This window comes from Hemicordylus capensis, chromosome 4 (assembly GCF_027244095.1).
Source record: "Hemicordylus capensis ecotype Gifberg chromosome 4, rHemCap1.1.pri, whole genome shotgun sequence".
NCBI lineage: Eukaryota > Metazoa > Chordata > Lepidosauria > Squamata > Cordylidae > Hemicordylus > Hemicordylus capensis.
Genome location: NC_069660.1, coordinates 136,395,678 through 136,411,530, shown reverse-complemented (window position 1 = coordinate 136,411,530; position 15,853 = coordinate 136,395,678). Strand labels below are relative to the sequence as shown.

The 15,853-nt window shown below is 42.3% G+C and overlaps 1 protein-coding gene across 4 annotated transcripts in view; it reads left to right on the top strand.

The window, feature by feature from the left end:
- VAV3 (vav guanine nucleotide exchange factor 3) overlaps positions 1-15,853 on the top strand; it is a 252,339-nt gene that overhangs the window by 165,406 nt on the left and 71,080 nt on the right. For all 4 annotated transcript variants that reach the window (XM_053247816.1, XM_053247819.1, XM_053247817.1 and 1 more), the window contains 2 exons: positions 10,804-10,826; positions 15,081-15,126. In XM_053247816.1, coding sequence (XP_053103791.1) covers positions 10,804-10,826; positions 15,081-15,126 — 69 coding nt within the window. The remainder of the gene's footprint in view (positions 1-10,803; positions 10,827-15,080; positions 15,127-15,853) is intronic.

Below are 15,853 nucleotides of genomic sequence, written 5' to 3'. Positions count from 1 at the left end.
GCCTTGGTGGGTGCTGCAGCAGCCTTGTGGGGGGTCGTTAGTAGTTACCCCACTAACCCATTTCAGGCCCATTTGGGGCCTCTCTGAGTGCATAATGGCCATATATGAGGTCGCCACACATGCATATGGGCCATTTGCGTGCTCGTGGTAGACCAGGGGGAGGCCAGCGGGGGGAGGGGGAACCACCGGAGATCTCCCTATGGCCACAGCAGCACCCCCTGAGGCCTCAGAAGCCCTTAACAATGGTAAATCTGCCTTTCTCCCCCCCCCACCAAGTTAACATCCTGGACACTCTGAACCGGGCCTGAATTGGCCCAGCGGATTAGGCTCAACCTCAAGCTGAACCGGGCCTGGTTCGGCTCGAGGGCAAGCCCTTGAACTGGGTCAGCTTGATGTCGAATCACAAATCCCTACCCTGAGATCCCTTCAAGAAGCCTTAGGGGTACTTGTTTCCCCTTTTGGGAAACCCTATTCTATTTTAGCAAGCTAGCATCTAAATTCGTTCATAATTGCCAGATCACAAAGAAAGAATATGGTTTTCATTATCCTGTTCGAAAATGCAACAAATGGGTTAATTTCTGTGCCATAGCTATAAACCAAAGTGCATTGTACCATTCACCTAAGGATAATATTCCATGCTTCCAATTTTTAGTTATCACCATTCTGGCCACTATCAACATATAGCAATAACAATAGCACTTACATTTATATACCGCTCTATAGCTGGAAGCTCTCTAAGCGGTTTACAATGATTTAGCATATTGCCCCCAACATTCTGGGTACTCATTTTACCGACCTCGGAAGGATGGAAGGCTGAGTCAACCTTGAGCCCCTGGTCAGGATCGAACTTGTAACCTTCTGGTTACAGGGCAGCAGTTTTACCACTGCGCCACCAGGGGCTCCTTATAGTGATATATACCCTCCCCATTTCCAGGTGCCTAGTCAGGCAATATCAGAATTTCAAGTGTTTGCCCTTGAGGGTGGGCCTCCGAGATAGGCTGGGGATTCTGTTGGTGTTCCGACCACCCCGCTGCACTTCAGTCTCCCTTCCTGAGCTGGCAGGGGTGGTCTCGGAGGTGGCCTTGGGTTCCCCCAAACTTATTGTTTTGGGAGATTTCAATGTCCACACTGAGGCCCCCCTAGTGGGTGCGGCTCAAGATTTCATGGTCTCCATGGCAACCATGGGCCTGTCTCAATTGGTATTGGGCCCTACCCACATGGCAGGACATACTCTGGATCTGGTTTTTGCTGACCGGGTAATAAATGATCTGGAGGTGGGGGAGTTTGAGATAACTCCCTTGTCATGGACAGATCATCATCTGGTGGGGTTTAGTTTGACTGCTCCATCTGCCCTCTGCAGGGGTGATGGACTGATTAGAATGGTCTGCCCCCGGAGGCTTATGGATCTGCTTGGATTCCAGAAGGCCCTCGGGGAGTTTCCAGTGTTCAGAGCTGGTGATCCTTTCGAGGCCCTGATTGAACTCTGGAATGGAGAGACGGCCCGGGCTGTTGACACGGTTGCTCCTAAACGCCCTCTCCGGCTTGGTGGAGCCCGTTCGGCTCCTTGGTTTTCCTCCGGGCTTAGGGTGATGAAACAACTTGGGCGACAGCTGGAACGACGCTGGAGGAAGAGTCGTGATGAATCCAACCGAACATGGGCTAGAGCCCATTTTAGGGACTTATCCGTGGTGGCGGAGGCAGTGAAGAAATGCTTTTTCTCCGCCTCCATTGCATCTGCTCAGTGCAGACCAGCAGAGCTGTTTCATGTAGCTAAGACATTGCTGCACACATCCCCCCAGGTAATGGGGGAGGAACCATCCACAGCCCGCTGTGATCAGTTTGCGTGTCACTTTGCAGATAAAGTTGCTCGCATCCGTGCTGTTTTGGACTCCAGAGTTTTGGCAGTTCCGGCAGACGTGCCTCTGGTACCATTTGGTCCTATTGTGTTGGATTATTTTCATTTGGTGTGGCCTGAGGATGTGGACAAGATCCTGGGCAGTGTGCGGGCGACATCATGTGCTCTTGACCCTTGTCCTTCTTGGCTAATAAAAGCTGCCAGGGAGGGTACAGGTAGATGGTTGGAGGTGATTATTAATGCCTCATTTAGGGAGGGCAAGATGCCATCGTGCCTCAAGGAGGCGATGGTAAGACCATTATTAAAAAAGCCCTCCCTTGATCCCTCCAACCCGGACAACTATAGACCGGTCTCTAACCTGCCCTTTTTGGGCAAGGTGATAAAACGTGTGGTAGCATCCCAGCTGCAGAGGGTCTTGGATGATATAGATTATCTGGACCCTTTTCAATCTGGCTTCCGCCCCGGGTATGGGACTGAGACTGCCTTGGTTGCTCTAGTGGATTACCTATGCCGGGAGCAAGACAAGAGGAGTGCATCCCTGTTGGTTCTGCTGGACCTCTCGGCGGCATTCAATAGTATCGACCATGGTATCTTTCTGGGCCACCTCTCGAATATGGGCATCGGAGGTACTGCATTGCAGTGGTTCTGCTCCTTTCTTGGGGGGAGGGTCCAGAAGGTGGTGCTGGGGGACTACTGCTCGGCTGCATGGCCATTGGCCTGTGGGGTCCCTCAGGATTCGGTCTTGTCCCCCATGCTGTTTAATATCTACATGAAACCGTTGGGAGAGGTCATCTGGGGACTTGGACTGAGTTGTCAGCAATATGCGGATGATACTCAGCTCTATCTCTCCTTGTCACCTGATCCTAGGGAGGCGATGGATGTCCTGAATCAGGGGCTGGAGGCCGTGATGGGTTGGATGTGGGCTAATAAACTGAAATTGAATCCGGACAAGATGGAGGTAATGTTGGTCAGTAGGAGAGCCAATCGGGATGAGGAGATTTTACCAGTTCTGGATGGGGTTGCACTCCCCTTGAACGAGCAAGTACGCAGCTTGGGGGTATTACTGGACCTGGCTCTGCTTTTAGAAGCTGAGGCGGTGGCCAGGGGTGCCTTTGCACAGCTTCGGCTAGTGCGCCAGCTGCGTCCCTTTCTTGAGAAGGCAGATCTGTCCACAGTTACCCATGCATTAGTCACATCACGGCTGGATTACTTTAATGCGCTCTATGTGGGGCTGCCCTTGAAGAATATCCAGAAACTGCAGCTAGTGCAGAATGCAGCAGCTAGGGTTTTATCTGGAGCAGCCTGGTGGGAGCACATCACACCCATTTTGAAAGAGCTGCACTGGCTACCAGTTTGTTTCCAGGTCCAATTCAAGGTGCTGGTTTTGACGTTTAAATCCCTTATCGGTTTGGGCCTGGGATACCTGAGGGACCGCCTGCTCCCAAGTGTTACTGCCCGCTTGATGAGGTCATCTGAGGGGGCTCTACTCCAGGTGCCGACAATGAGGCAGGCTCAGTTGTCATGCATGTAGGACAGGGCCCCAGAGTCTGCAGTGGTCTCCCGGTGGCTATTCACTCCTCGGTCTCCATCACAGCTTTAAGAAAGAGTGTAAAATCTTGGCTTTTTTACCAGGCATTATTTGATTCTCTGCTGCTGCTCTTTATACTCTCTATTGCTTTTATGCTTTTGTTTTTTAATTTTTTAAATCAGATTTGTTTAATATTTTTCACTTAATATTTTAATTGTGTCTTTTTTACCATCGTGTGTTTAAATTTTTGCTGTAAACTGCCTTGGGATTGTTTTAATGAAAGGCGGTATATAAATTTAACAATAAATAAAAATAAATAAAAATAATTTACCAGCTCTTTAGATTTTATTACTATATTATCTTCAGTAAATATGGTAGCTGAGGAGCTATTTTAATTTCCTGGTTTATGATTTTACAGATTTCTGTAAATACCAAGTCCCAAAAGGTTCTAATCCTTGGGCACATCCACCATAGATGAAAATATGTGCCGTTGTCATTACATTTCCTGCAAAGCATAGATTTTTTTTTTTAGTAATATATGCCAAAGTCACAGGAGTCATGTATCATCTATAAATTATTTTAAGATAATTTTCTCTAATTTGAGCAGCAGATGAAAATATAGGTTTAGAAAACCAAATCCTTTCCCAAACCCCTTCATCAATGACTGTAAATCATTGACCTTCTAACAAGAAGTTTCTGAAGTGATGGTGAGTGAATATACCTTGGTAAAATTGAATCCTGCAAAAGTTTATGAAGACTCATTCCACCATATGTGGTCAAAGCTGAAACAATTTTAACCAGTGGCTGGTCAAGCTCAAAATATTGGGAACCTGGTATAAGCACCACTAAAAGGTGATTTATTTATTTTTTTGCAGAGTTCCTTTTGCATTGCTTTGAAGAAGAGTCAGTGTTGATAAAGGTTAACAGACTGGAAATGTTCAGCTTTTGAAGTTGCCATTAGGGATGTGCATGAATCAATTTTTTTCAACTGATTTGTATCCAAATCAAATCACCCCCATTTTTTTATCCGAATCTGCCCCCCAAATCATGCCAGATTTGATTTCTACCTGAATTTTCCGAATCGATTTGGGGCGATAAATGGGTTCTGGGCACAAAAGAGTGGGATGGGTGGTAGTGCCCAATGGGTGGAAGCTACCACCCAAATTTCAAAGAAACTGGGCAACAGGGTGATTTTAATTTTTTTTTTTAAAGTTGGTGCATCTTTAAGCTTTCCCCCATAGGGAATAATGGGGATTTTAGCTCCACATTGGGGGCACCAGGGTGGCCCAGAGCGGGTTGTGGTGTATTGCACATAAGGTGCCAACCACCCACAAACCCATGGGGCACTGGGTTTTGTTGTTTTCAATGTCTGAGGTGTTCTTCTGAGAGTAGATCCTCTGGTAGGAAATGAGAGAATCCACATTTTGTATATTTAGATTCAGACTTCAGCTGCTTTAAGGGTAGAGCGAAATACTGTCATGTCCATACCCTCTCCCTTGTTTTAGGACAATATGTAGATGCAGTAGAGAGCCATAGCCAATGCCATAACATGTCTACATTTGTTTGTATGTACATGTTTTGTTTTTGTGTATACACCTAAAATATTTTGTATGCATTCAGTATGTGTTTAATTTTTTTTATGATTACATTCTTTTGAGCAAATACAGTAGTTTGCCAAATTAAGATACAAAATGCCATGCCCTAAATGCGGATCTTCCCAGGAGCTTCTGACTGATTGTTGCCATTGGAGTGCAGGACCAGTTGGTCTGATCCAACTAGGATAGCCTTGTGTTCTTTTAGACCAGCTTGGACTTGACATTTCCAAAGCATTTTCTTCAGTATTAGGTTTTCAGTGGCAGAGCTGAAAAGGAAAAACATCTGGAAACCTGCCTGGAACAGACTGAGATGTGCATTACCTAATTTGTTTTGCCAAATAGTATGAGTTGTACTTCATTTCATGATAAGCTATTCAAACAAAATGAAAGGCGGGTCTACTCAAGTCTTGGAATATATGTTGTTCTGAGTACACATTTTTTAAAAAAGATTCAGTATTGAACTTTGTTCATAGGAGTGGCCATATAAAGCTGTGTGCATGTTTATCTCCCCCGCATAAAATTGTGTCATACTGTTTACTTCCATAAGTGGTGGCAAGTTCAGCAGTAGGGTCAGGTTTTTTGTTTTTTTTAATGAGAAGAGTTCTTGGGTGTGTTTTGCAATGTCTCTTCAATTACACGTATACAAATTGAGTATAGGAGAAGAAGCAATTGTACTGGCAGGCAATGCTGGTCTTTAATGCAGCATTCTTTTTCCAAAAACGACAGCAGCCATTGCGGCTAGCAGAGAAATTGGGCTTCTTTTCCTGACTTTGTTCAGATTGTTTTTATCTATCTATCATATTTATATATCACCTGATGTGTGTATCTCTAGGTATGTATACACCTAGAAACACAACAAATGTAAAACAGAGTAACAACAAATAATACAATTTAACAGAATATAAAGTTGAACCAATCTCATGGGATAAAAACAATGAAAAAGTAGGGATGTGCACGAATTGTTTTTTCCAATTCGATTTGTGCCCAAATTGAATCACCCTCAATCAGTTTTGTGTCCGAATCTGTCCCACCAAATCAACCCAGATTTGATTTTAGATTTTATTTGGATTCAGATCAATTCAGACCACTTATAAAGGTCCTAGGGGCACCAGATTTGGATGGTGAGTAGGTCCCCATGGGTGCCACCTACCACCCAAATTTCATCACAGCGGAACACTTGATTGTTTCTTAATGATTTTCTTTAGCTTTTACTGATTTTATATATTTCCACCATAGGGAATAATAGGGATTCAAAGTCGCCCTATCCTAATCCTAACAGGGATCCACAGCTTTCATGGTATTTTTTTCAAAAGCTAAGCTCTAGCCCTTGTAGAAGTGGAATTATGGAGCAAAATGTGCGGTCACTATTTTTCAAGTATTTGGATTCTTTGGTGTATACTAAGTTTTCCACATAATGAATCCCTATGAGGATTTGTTGCACACCTTCATTTCTTCTGTTCATTTTGACTGTCATTAACTGTCAGCTGCCATGCATCAGCTACAACTCCACCCCCATACACAAACACTGGAGTACTCAGTTTATTTATGTTTTTAATTTCTTAAGCATATAGATTCCTTGGTGTCTTCATTACACACCTTTATTTCTTCTATTCATTTTGACCTCATTGCTTTGTGGGTGGAATTAGTGGCATCCCATGTACCAACTACTGTCCCCCAACCCGCAAGCCACTCGGTACTCAGTTTATATTTTAGGAATTTTTGAGGTGTTTAGACTCTTTGGTGTGTAGTGAATCCTCATGGGGATTCATTATGAGGCAAGGTTATTGGAAACCAAAGATTCCAAAACACTTGAAAAAATTCCTTGAACATAAGCTGAGTAGTACCCCACTGCCTTGCAGGTGGGATGGGGGTATAGTTGGCACATGGCAGTTGACAGTGAGCACTGTTGAAAAGACAGTCAAAATGAATAGAAGAAATGAAGGTGTGTAATGAATCCTCATAGGGATTCACTGAGGAGAAATTATACACCAAAGAATCCAAACACTTGAAAAATAGTATAAAAGTATGTTAAATAAAATATAAAAGTATGTATGTATGTATGTATGTATGTATGTATGTATGTATGAATGAATAAATAAATAAATAAATATTAGTGACCACACATTTTGCTCCATAACTCCACTTCTACAGGGCTAGAGCTTCGCTTAAAAAAAAAAAATTAAATGAAATGAAAGCTGGGAATTGGGGGGAAATGGTAGGAGGAATCTGAATCTTGAATTGATTCAAATCGAATCTGGGACAATTCTGTTTAGACCTGGATCTGGCCAATGGACCACAGGGGCAATTTGTTCTGTCTCCAAATCACCTGAATCAGCTAGATTTAGGTACAGATCAATTTGTACCTGAATCGATTCACACATCCGTATTAAACAGTTTAAAATTAATTTCAGTTAAAATGAGAAATCAGATGTGCCTTGAGGGTCTTCCTAAAAGCAAACATAGAAGGAGATGCTCTTATTTTGACAGGGAGCATATTCCAAAGCTCTGTGGCAGCCATAGAGAAGGCTGAGTCTCCACTAAATGAGCCAATGTAAACCATAACTGGACGTCTCCAGATGATCTTAGCAGGTGACAGGGTTCATGACAGAGAAGGTAGTTGTTTAAGTATCCTGGACCCAAGCCATTGAGGGCTTTATAGGTAATAACCAGCATTTCATGTTTTGCTCAGGAACATATTGGCAGCCAGTTCTGTTCTTGAAAAATTGACGTTATGTAAGGGTTTGTTATATAAGGGTTTGTTATAATGCAAATAGCCTTTCAGACAAGTAATACTAATCCTTCGGAACAGCAGTTCTAGCACTTCTAAGATCTATAAGCTAGTTCCAGTAGGTTTCCGTGGGTTTCTGGCTTTCTCACCCCTCAACAAAACTCCTCCTCTTTGCTCTGGCCACATACAAAACTTCCCCTTTTACATACTCTACATTCACACTAGGTGCACCCCATTTCCTCCCCTATTGACTGTCCCAACCAACAGGCCTTGATTGCCCATTATTTAGCATTTGTCGTTAGTGGCCAAACCATGCCAAAACTAAAAGTAAACCACTGACTGATGGAACAGCACCGCCCATAACAATAGCATAGCCCATAGCAATAGCACACACACTCCTTCAAAAGAAGTCTCCTCTTCATGAAAAATAAAGGTTTTTGAATTCTAACTCGAACAAAAGTTTGATAAATACAGGCTGAGTATCCTTTATCCGGACTGCTAGGGACCGGAAGTGTTCTGGATTTTAGATTTTTCTGGATTTTGGAATATTTGCTTTCTCTTGCAAGGCAGGGATGGAGGAGCCACCTTTCCTGCCTCCTGCCAGGGGAAGGCCAGTGTAAGGTTTAACCTGAGGGAATCCAGGTTCCTAGAGAGGTGACTGGGAAACATTCGACATGGGTGCCTTCCCTTCTGGCCCCTCTCCCGAGGAAGGAGCCTTTGTGTCTTTTCTTGTGGGATCTGCAGCCACCCCTTGAAGAAGAGAACTTGGTGGTTGCAAATGTAGGTGGGTTGTGTGGGGATCCCAGAGCCACAGTGGGGGGAGGCAGTGCAGGGGAGGCAAGTAGGGAGTGGGGTTGGGACGATGGAACCAGGGGAGAAATGTCCCAGGTGGACAAGAAGGGGATGAGATGTGTGCAGCCTACTGAAATAAGTAAATTTTGACTGCATGTTTAATAGCAGCAAAATTGGGAATCTGCGAGCGAGTGAGCTGAGGCGTGTTGTTGTTGTTGTTTTGGCGTGGTTTCCGGATTTGGGATTATTTCGGATGTCCCGATAAGGGATACTCAACCTGTAATTTTATTTATTATTTGTTTGGCACATTTCTATACCGTGTCATATACTAATCTCTGTGCGGTTTACAATTTAAAAAAATGAGGCTCTTCTCACAATAAGTGAGAAGAGCCATAAGGGGGTTAGCGGGGAGAGCGGGCTTAGCCTGCTCTTCCCGCAGAGGAGCAGGCAGTCTGCTTTGGGTTGTCGGATCAGCTGCCCACACAACTGCTGGCTCCGTTACGGAGCTGGCGGGGGCTGCGAGGATCGGGGGCTGCGCATCCCCTGGAAGCTCCAGCATGACCTGTGTGAGCGTGCAGGGCATGCTGGAGAGACCCCTGGCTGGGAGGCTGCTTTTCAGCCTCCCAGTCGGAGGTCTCCTCGTGAGTTGCTGCAATGTCCTGATTTCATGTCTCAAGGCCCCCCCAAATTTGAGCCAAAAGTTCTCATGGGAGAACTTTTGGCTCAGCACTGCAAACCTTTCTTTTATTTACACAAATTCTCCAAATTCAAAGTTTTACAATAATACTAGAAATCTTTGCAAACAAAAAGCTTTAAATTTGGTTTTTGAGAAATGTCCACCTTTCTTGTATGGCAACTTGGTCAGTATTCCATTTTGCCACAAATAATTTGCCACACAGAGATTTTACTCCCTCTAAAGAAGAAATCCATACACAGGAGAACAAGGCAGTCCATAAATCAAAGTGTTGATTTCAGGTTCCAGTTCTGAGAACTGAAATACAAATTGCTGTACTTATAATGTTGAAGTTGGGGCTAGTTTACACATGAATGTATGATGCTTGCTTACTCAACAGCTGATGACTTAAGACTGAATGTTGTGAACAAACTCTTTTGAAAATATTAACTGGGATCCAAAGAACTATTTTTGTTGTGTATGCAACAACTCAGGCAGACTCAGTGGAATTCTTGACTTTTTGTCTTTGCCACATCATAGACTTGATGACCCCCACCCCCCACCTTAGGAAGCTATTGTTTGAGAAACACAAGTTCAAAGCCCCTTTAGGTTTGCAGAATTAACTATAACCAGAGCAATTAACCTCTTGCAGGAAGACTGTACACTAACTCAAAAGTGTTGTGCTAGTTGTGCTAAGTCTTGGGATTGTGTTCCAGACTAGTGTTGTGCTGCCACAAACATGCTTGCCATTGTGCAGTGGTGGCATGCCTCATTCATTTCAATGGGAACTTTTGCACAAGGGTCCTATAGTACAGCACTGCTCTTGAGCACTCACCAGCTTCAGTGCAACTAAGCCAGCTCTTGCGCCAGCACCACAGTGCCATTGTCCTGGAGGTGATCTGAAATGATATGAACACTCTACCCATGGTGTGGTGTGGTGTATGGTGTGATGGCACATTCACATATGCAACTAATCCCATATACACATTTTCTGCAGTCAACTGTGCACATGAGGAATAGCCCATGGACTTCTCATCATTCAGTTTGTATTGCTTTTCTAGATTTAAGAGAAGAGAAATTTCAGTATATGTTATCGGTGTCCTTCTTTCCTTGGAAGCACACCCATAAAGTACATGTGTCATCTGCATGCAAAATCCTCATGGAAAACATTCAGGACACAAAATTGCAGCGTATTTCCACGTGTATTTTTTTTCTAGGGAAGAAATAAAGTTACATTTGATTTAATCCATACAGAACTGACATGCATTTGACAGAAGTTTGGATTCAAGTTCTGCAGTGCAGTTTTTTCAATATGAAATGCTGAACTTATGTAAGTTTGTAATGTCATCTCACTATTGAGAAAGTTTAGGGGATTGGAAAGTACATGTCACAAACTTGAACACAAATTGGAAGCCATTATAGCCTCTCAGCACTGCTTAACTTGAGCCAATAAAACTAAGTGAACACAGTTTGCAAAATAACTAGCTGTGCCCCAGGGCTGTTGGAGCATAAAACAGGTATCAGCTAGCAAAACAAAGCAGTTCCGTGTACTCTCACCATACCACACAGCTAGGGATTTTTATTGAACGAAGCAAACGTTACTGACCATGCCAATTTTTACTTTTGTTTCAGAACATGGGACCATGAAACATGTGGTAAGTGTCCTCTGTGTGTGTGTGTGTGTGTGTGTGTGTGTGTGACATTTATTTGTGAGTGATTTAAAATGTCTTGGATTCTGTATGTATTTGCAGTAGCATGATAAGACTCTTTCCGGCAGTCAGTACTGTGATTGCCGAAGCCATTCAGGCTTTCGTGCTTGAACTCTTCCTGAATTAAAAAAGAGCAGCAAAAGCCCCAGTCTACTCAAGATTAAGCATTTTCAGCTCCTGTTGATTTCCATGGTGGGAAGTTAAGCAAGTGTGTAACTCTCCCATTAAAAGCAATGAAACTCAAAATATTCTTAACCTTAGTTGCGTAGTGCTTTTCATTTGTCATAACTTACAGGAATTAGCTTCATTTTCTTCAAAATTTCCTGGTGTTCAAGACATGAGCACAAACCAAGTAAGGGGATTCTCTTTAAATTCAAGATTATCAGCCACCACATGATTTAATAGAAATATTGCAAAGTGGTCTGAATTCTTGTAGCATAATATATATGAGTATAGATTTCAGCAGTTCTCAGCCTGCATGTTGCAAAATGTACAGCCAAATGCTGACTTAAGAAGCTGAATTCTTTCAATAGAATTGAAATCGTTAACACTGAGACAGAAAGATAACAGTTAGGGTCAATGGGCATAAGTACAATGAGATAGTATTGATGAGATTATCTTGGTACATTTGTTGAAAGGAGCCTAAAATTGCATTTCTTGGCTTGACAAAGATTTTTTTTTTTTAATCAGCAGAAAAATGTGTTGATTATCTTTTATTTCTTTATACTGCTGTGAAAAATAAGAGACTGTTATATGTAGATCATGAAACAGCTGCTTGGACCTCATTCATTTAACTGCTCATTGTTTTAATATCTCTTATGATTAAGAGCAGTACTTACAATTTTTGGAGTGTACTTTCCTTACACTTGAAAAGATGTTATGTGAAATTGGAATCTTAAGGTTTTCTCAGAAGTGTAGATTTATTTCTAAGCAGCATCTACCATTAATTCTCTGGTGAAGTGGCAACACAGGAGGCTTACTGGGAATTGACAATTAATCCCTGAACAAATTAAATTGGTTCTCAGAATTCTTGGATCATAGAAGTAGAAGAATAAATGCTTTGTCTGACAGCATTGCCCATGTTATTCCATTCTCTTTAAAACAGTGATATGCATCTAGCGATGATGTCACTGACACATGAAATAGAAAAAGATTGTTCTACAAAATAGACAAACAATAGCAGGATTGCAGTGGGGGTGTCACACCCACAATGGCTACAGTTGGGAGTTTCCATGTCCTCAAAAGCTCTTGTGTTAACTAGCCCTGAGGAAGTTAATAAGTAATAAACTCTGAAGGCCATAGAAGGATGAGGCAACTGGTATTGGGCACTCAGTTCTTCACCTGTATGGCACTTTGTTTGCTAAGACTGAGGTTCAGGGTGGTGTTTGTGTGTGTAAATTATGATCTATTCAGCAGTACAATCAGTTAGCAAGGTCTGCACAATTATTTATGGATTTGGCCTGGAGCCTAAGCATGTAGGGATATATGACTGCTCTGTGTTTTTTGAAGAGATTGCATAATCTGAATGTTAAGCATAGCTGTTTACAGAGCTCCAAGAAATAGGGAGAAGTTCATTGCAGTATACGAATACAAATATGACAAACATTTATATACCGCCTTTCGACAAAGGTTCACCAAGTGGTTTACAAATAAATAAAAATGGCTCCCCGTCCCCAAAGGGCTCACAATCTAAAAAGGAAACATAAGATAGTATGTTTGATATGACTGTTGTATAGTGTTGCACTCTGTTTACCCGAATCTTCACTTGCATATGACATTCCTTACATTTGATTTTGTGTTGCTGAATTGGGGCTCATGGATGTTGCTTATTTCAGAGAACCAAAGCTTCATAGCCTTCTGTAGAAGAGGCCTTGCCAGAGCTGGCCCTATCATTACACAGGATGGTTGGCATGTCTCAAGTGATAGTCTGAGATAACATTAAAAGACAACAAATTGTCCCTTGAAAAAAAAGTAATGGCCCACATTCGATGCAGCCTTATGCGTGCAAAGCAAAATCTCCACCCCACACAGAGAGCCAGGACTCTAGTAGTATTGACCCTTGCTAACCTGGCAAAGAGGCACCTTTTAACATGGTGATTCTCTTTATTTAGCAGGGGGAGAGTAACTGGCCCTATCCACCCGCAGCACAGTACCTCCAGTGACTGTTGCTGGTGTCTATCTTATGTTTCTTTTTAGATTGTGAGCCCTTTGGGGACAGGGAGCCACCTTATTTGTTTGTTATTTCTCTGTGTAAACTGCCCTGAGCCATTTTTGGAAGGGCAGTATAGAAATCGAATGAATGAATGAATGAATGAATATTGCAGTGTTGTTCCACAGTGCAACATGCAGGGAGATGGATCGGGAAGAAGTTTGCTTCTCTCTCCTCCATGCAAAAGCCTTGTTCACTGTCAGAGGGTTGCACAGCCTTCAGGGACATATTCTTGATAGTGTACAGGACTTTTGTTGGGGAGGGGAGTGAAGAGAAAATAAGTTCCCGATCCCCTGTCCCACATACTGTGCTGCAAAGCAAGTCTGCAACACAGCTAGTGTCTTGGCTCCTTGTGAGGACACCCTTGTAAGGCTGCAGAGAGTGTGGGCCACTATGTGTTGTTGCATTTTTAAATGGATCAGTTCATTAGCTGTACATCCTGACAACTTTCGCCTGGGGTTAAAGTGGCAAAGGTAGAAAGTGGAAGCAAAGGTAAATTTTATATCTATTAGCATTGGGGGGAGGCACTATTTGCATTTTATACTTTAGCCCAAGTTCTGACTGTGGGCACTGATGTTCCCAAGTGAAGTGTTAATCTTCCAGCATTATTCTTCCATAGCTATGTTTAGAAAGCTACTTACAGTGTAAAATATAGCTGCTCTAAAATATGAGGTTTATCGCATAAGCTGTTTTAAGGTGGCCTGCTGTCAGTATGCACATTCCATGGCATTGTCTGAGTTATAAACAAGCCATATACAATTGCAGACAAGTTAACCACAATTCAGTTTGAAAACTAACACAGGTCAGATGAAGACAGCATTTAGCCTGATTATAAGCTACTGTTCTTTTCCCTTCCTCCCAATCTGATGACAGAGATTTATATACAGTTTTTTTCAAAGAAATTGGCTCTTCTGAATGACTTTTGCAGGCTATTTTCAGATAGTTCCAAAATAGCAAGGGCCCCTGATCTTGCTCAAAATTGCAGCTCATTTCTGCCACTTTAGCAAGGAACTTAAAAGTGAGTAGAAATTACTTTTTATAATAAATGCATTTGAAATAGCTTCCTATGCTTTTATGTGGTCAGGTGGAGCCTTATTGAAATGAAAACCAGGGCTTTTGAAGTCCTGCTTTTAAGAAAAAGGTGGCTTCAGTTGTATGCAAATTAGGAAATAAATTGTGAAAAATACAGTAAGGTAATGCTCCAAGAACAAACATGCAAAATGTTTTTTTCTCCATAGAAAATAGATGACTTTTAAAAATACATTTCCCCCCTCAAGTGGCTGTGAGGCCTTGCTATCACACATATGACAAGCTGCTATTCTCCCTGTCCTCCGCACATTCTATTGACAAGGATCACCAGCGCATTGTTGTGTGTGTGTTCTGGTCATAGACCCTAATAAACTTTGATTGATTGCTTTGATTACAGTTGTTTGCCCCTGAAGATGTCTTGCAGAGGTTGTCACATTCAGGGGCAAACAACACAGGCTTTGGGGAGGGGTGGGTGGTGATTTTTGCCAAGGAAACAGTGCAGAATTAAAGGGTTGAATAGTCTCGACTCCTGCACCATGATCCTGATACAGATCTGCCATTCCTGCTGCTGCTATTTTTAAAGGTGGGGGGAACCCCAAACTAGATAATGTTATGGCTGCTTTGGCCCTTAGTTCTCTATGCAGGTGAATTCTTCAGTGACCTTTAATGATGGGTAGTTCCTCAGGCTGAGAAGCGTTACCCTTAATGTTTAGTGGTTCCCACTGGTTGACACTTGTAAAATATTATCTGTTATATGTTGAGAATGCATTTTAGAAATAGTGGAATTTTTTTTTTTACATAATATAGTTAATCCTTGCTTGAAAGTTGAGACTGACTTCTTAATCAACTTTGCTTAGTGAGCTGCCAGAGTGCAAGCACAAATAATAATAGGGAGTAGTGATTGATTGCAAATGTTGGTTTGTTTAAATCAAGTCTCTCATTCTTGTTTTTCAAACATGCAGAAACGACCAAATGGACTTCGAAATAACCCCAGGCATATGGACCCAGGTATGTTTCACTCTTGTTGTTCATTAGAATGTGTGAATTGCTACAGGAGACTCATGGGTCATTATCAGATATGAATTACATAATCTTTCCTTTGGGGATTGGGACGTCTTGAGTTCTGCTAATCTAAGAACCTAACCCACACTTCTGCTCTTACTATATCACCTGTGCTAGTTTTGTATTACCACCACAAGTAAAGCTGTACTATACTTATATGTACTGTACTTAAATGCACTAGCATTTTCCAATATGCTAAGGCTAAAGGGCCACTGCCATAGAATTTAGCCCAGCCAGGGCCTGTGTCTGATACCAGGCGTTCATGTACACTGTGATGGTATTGGTTCATTGTTTGGTCTGGTTGTTGCAGAGGTGCTTTTGGTTGTGTTGCTGCAGTAGAAATCCTGTTTCTATTTCTATTTCTTATTCTATTTTATCCAGTTTTTATTTCTATTTTTTATTCCTTTACTCTTGAGTCCTACGATGGGTCTTAACTGGATTGTATATTATGCTGTTAATCACTTTCTTGACCATGTTTTCAAGGGTACAGTCATCAGATGATAGTCATATGACTGATTGAACTCCTGTGTGTGTGTGTGTGTGTGTGTGTGTGCGCGTGTGTGTTGCTTCTTTGTTTTTACAAGTGGTGCTCCTACAGCTTGTTTACATATCTAAACGCCTCTGGGCTTTGGGTTAACTCCTCCCTCTCCTTATGCTGTTTAAATGAAGGAAC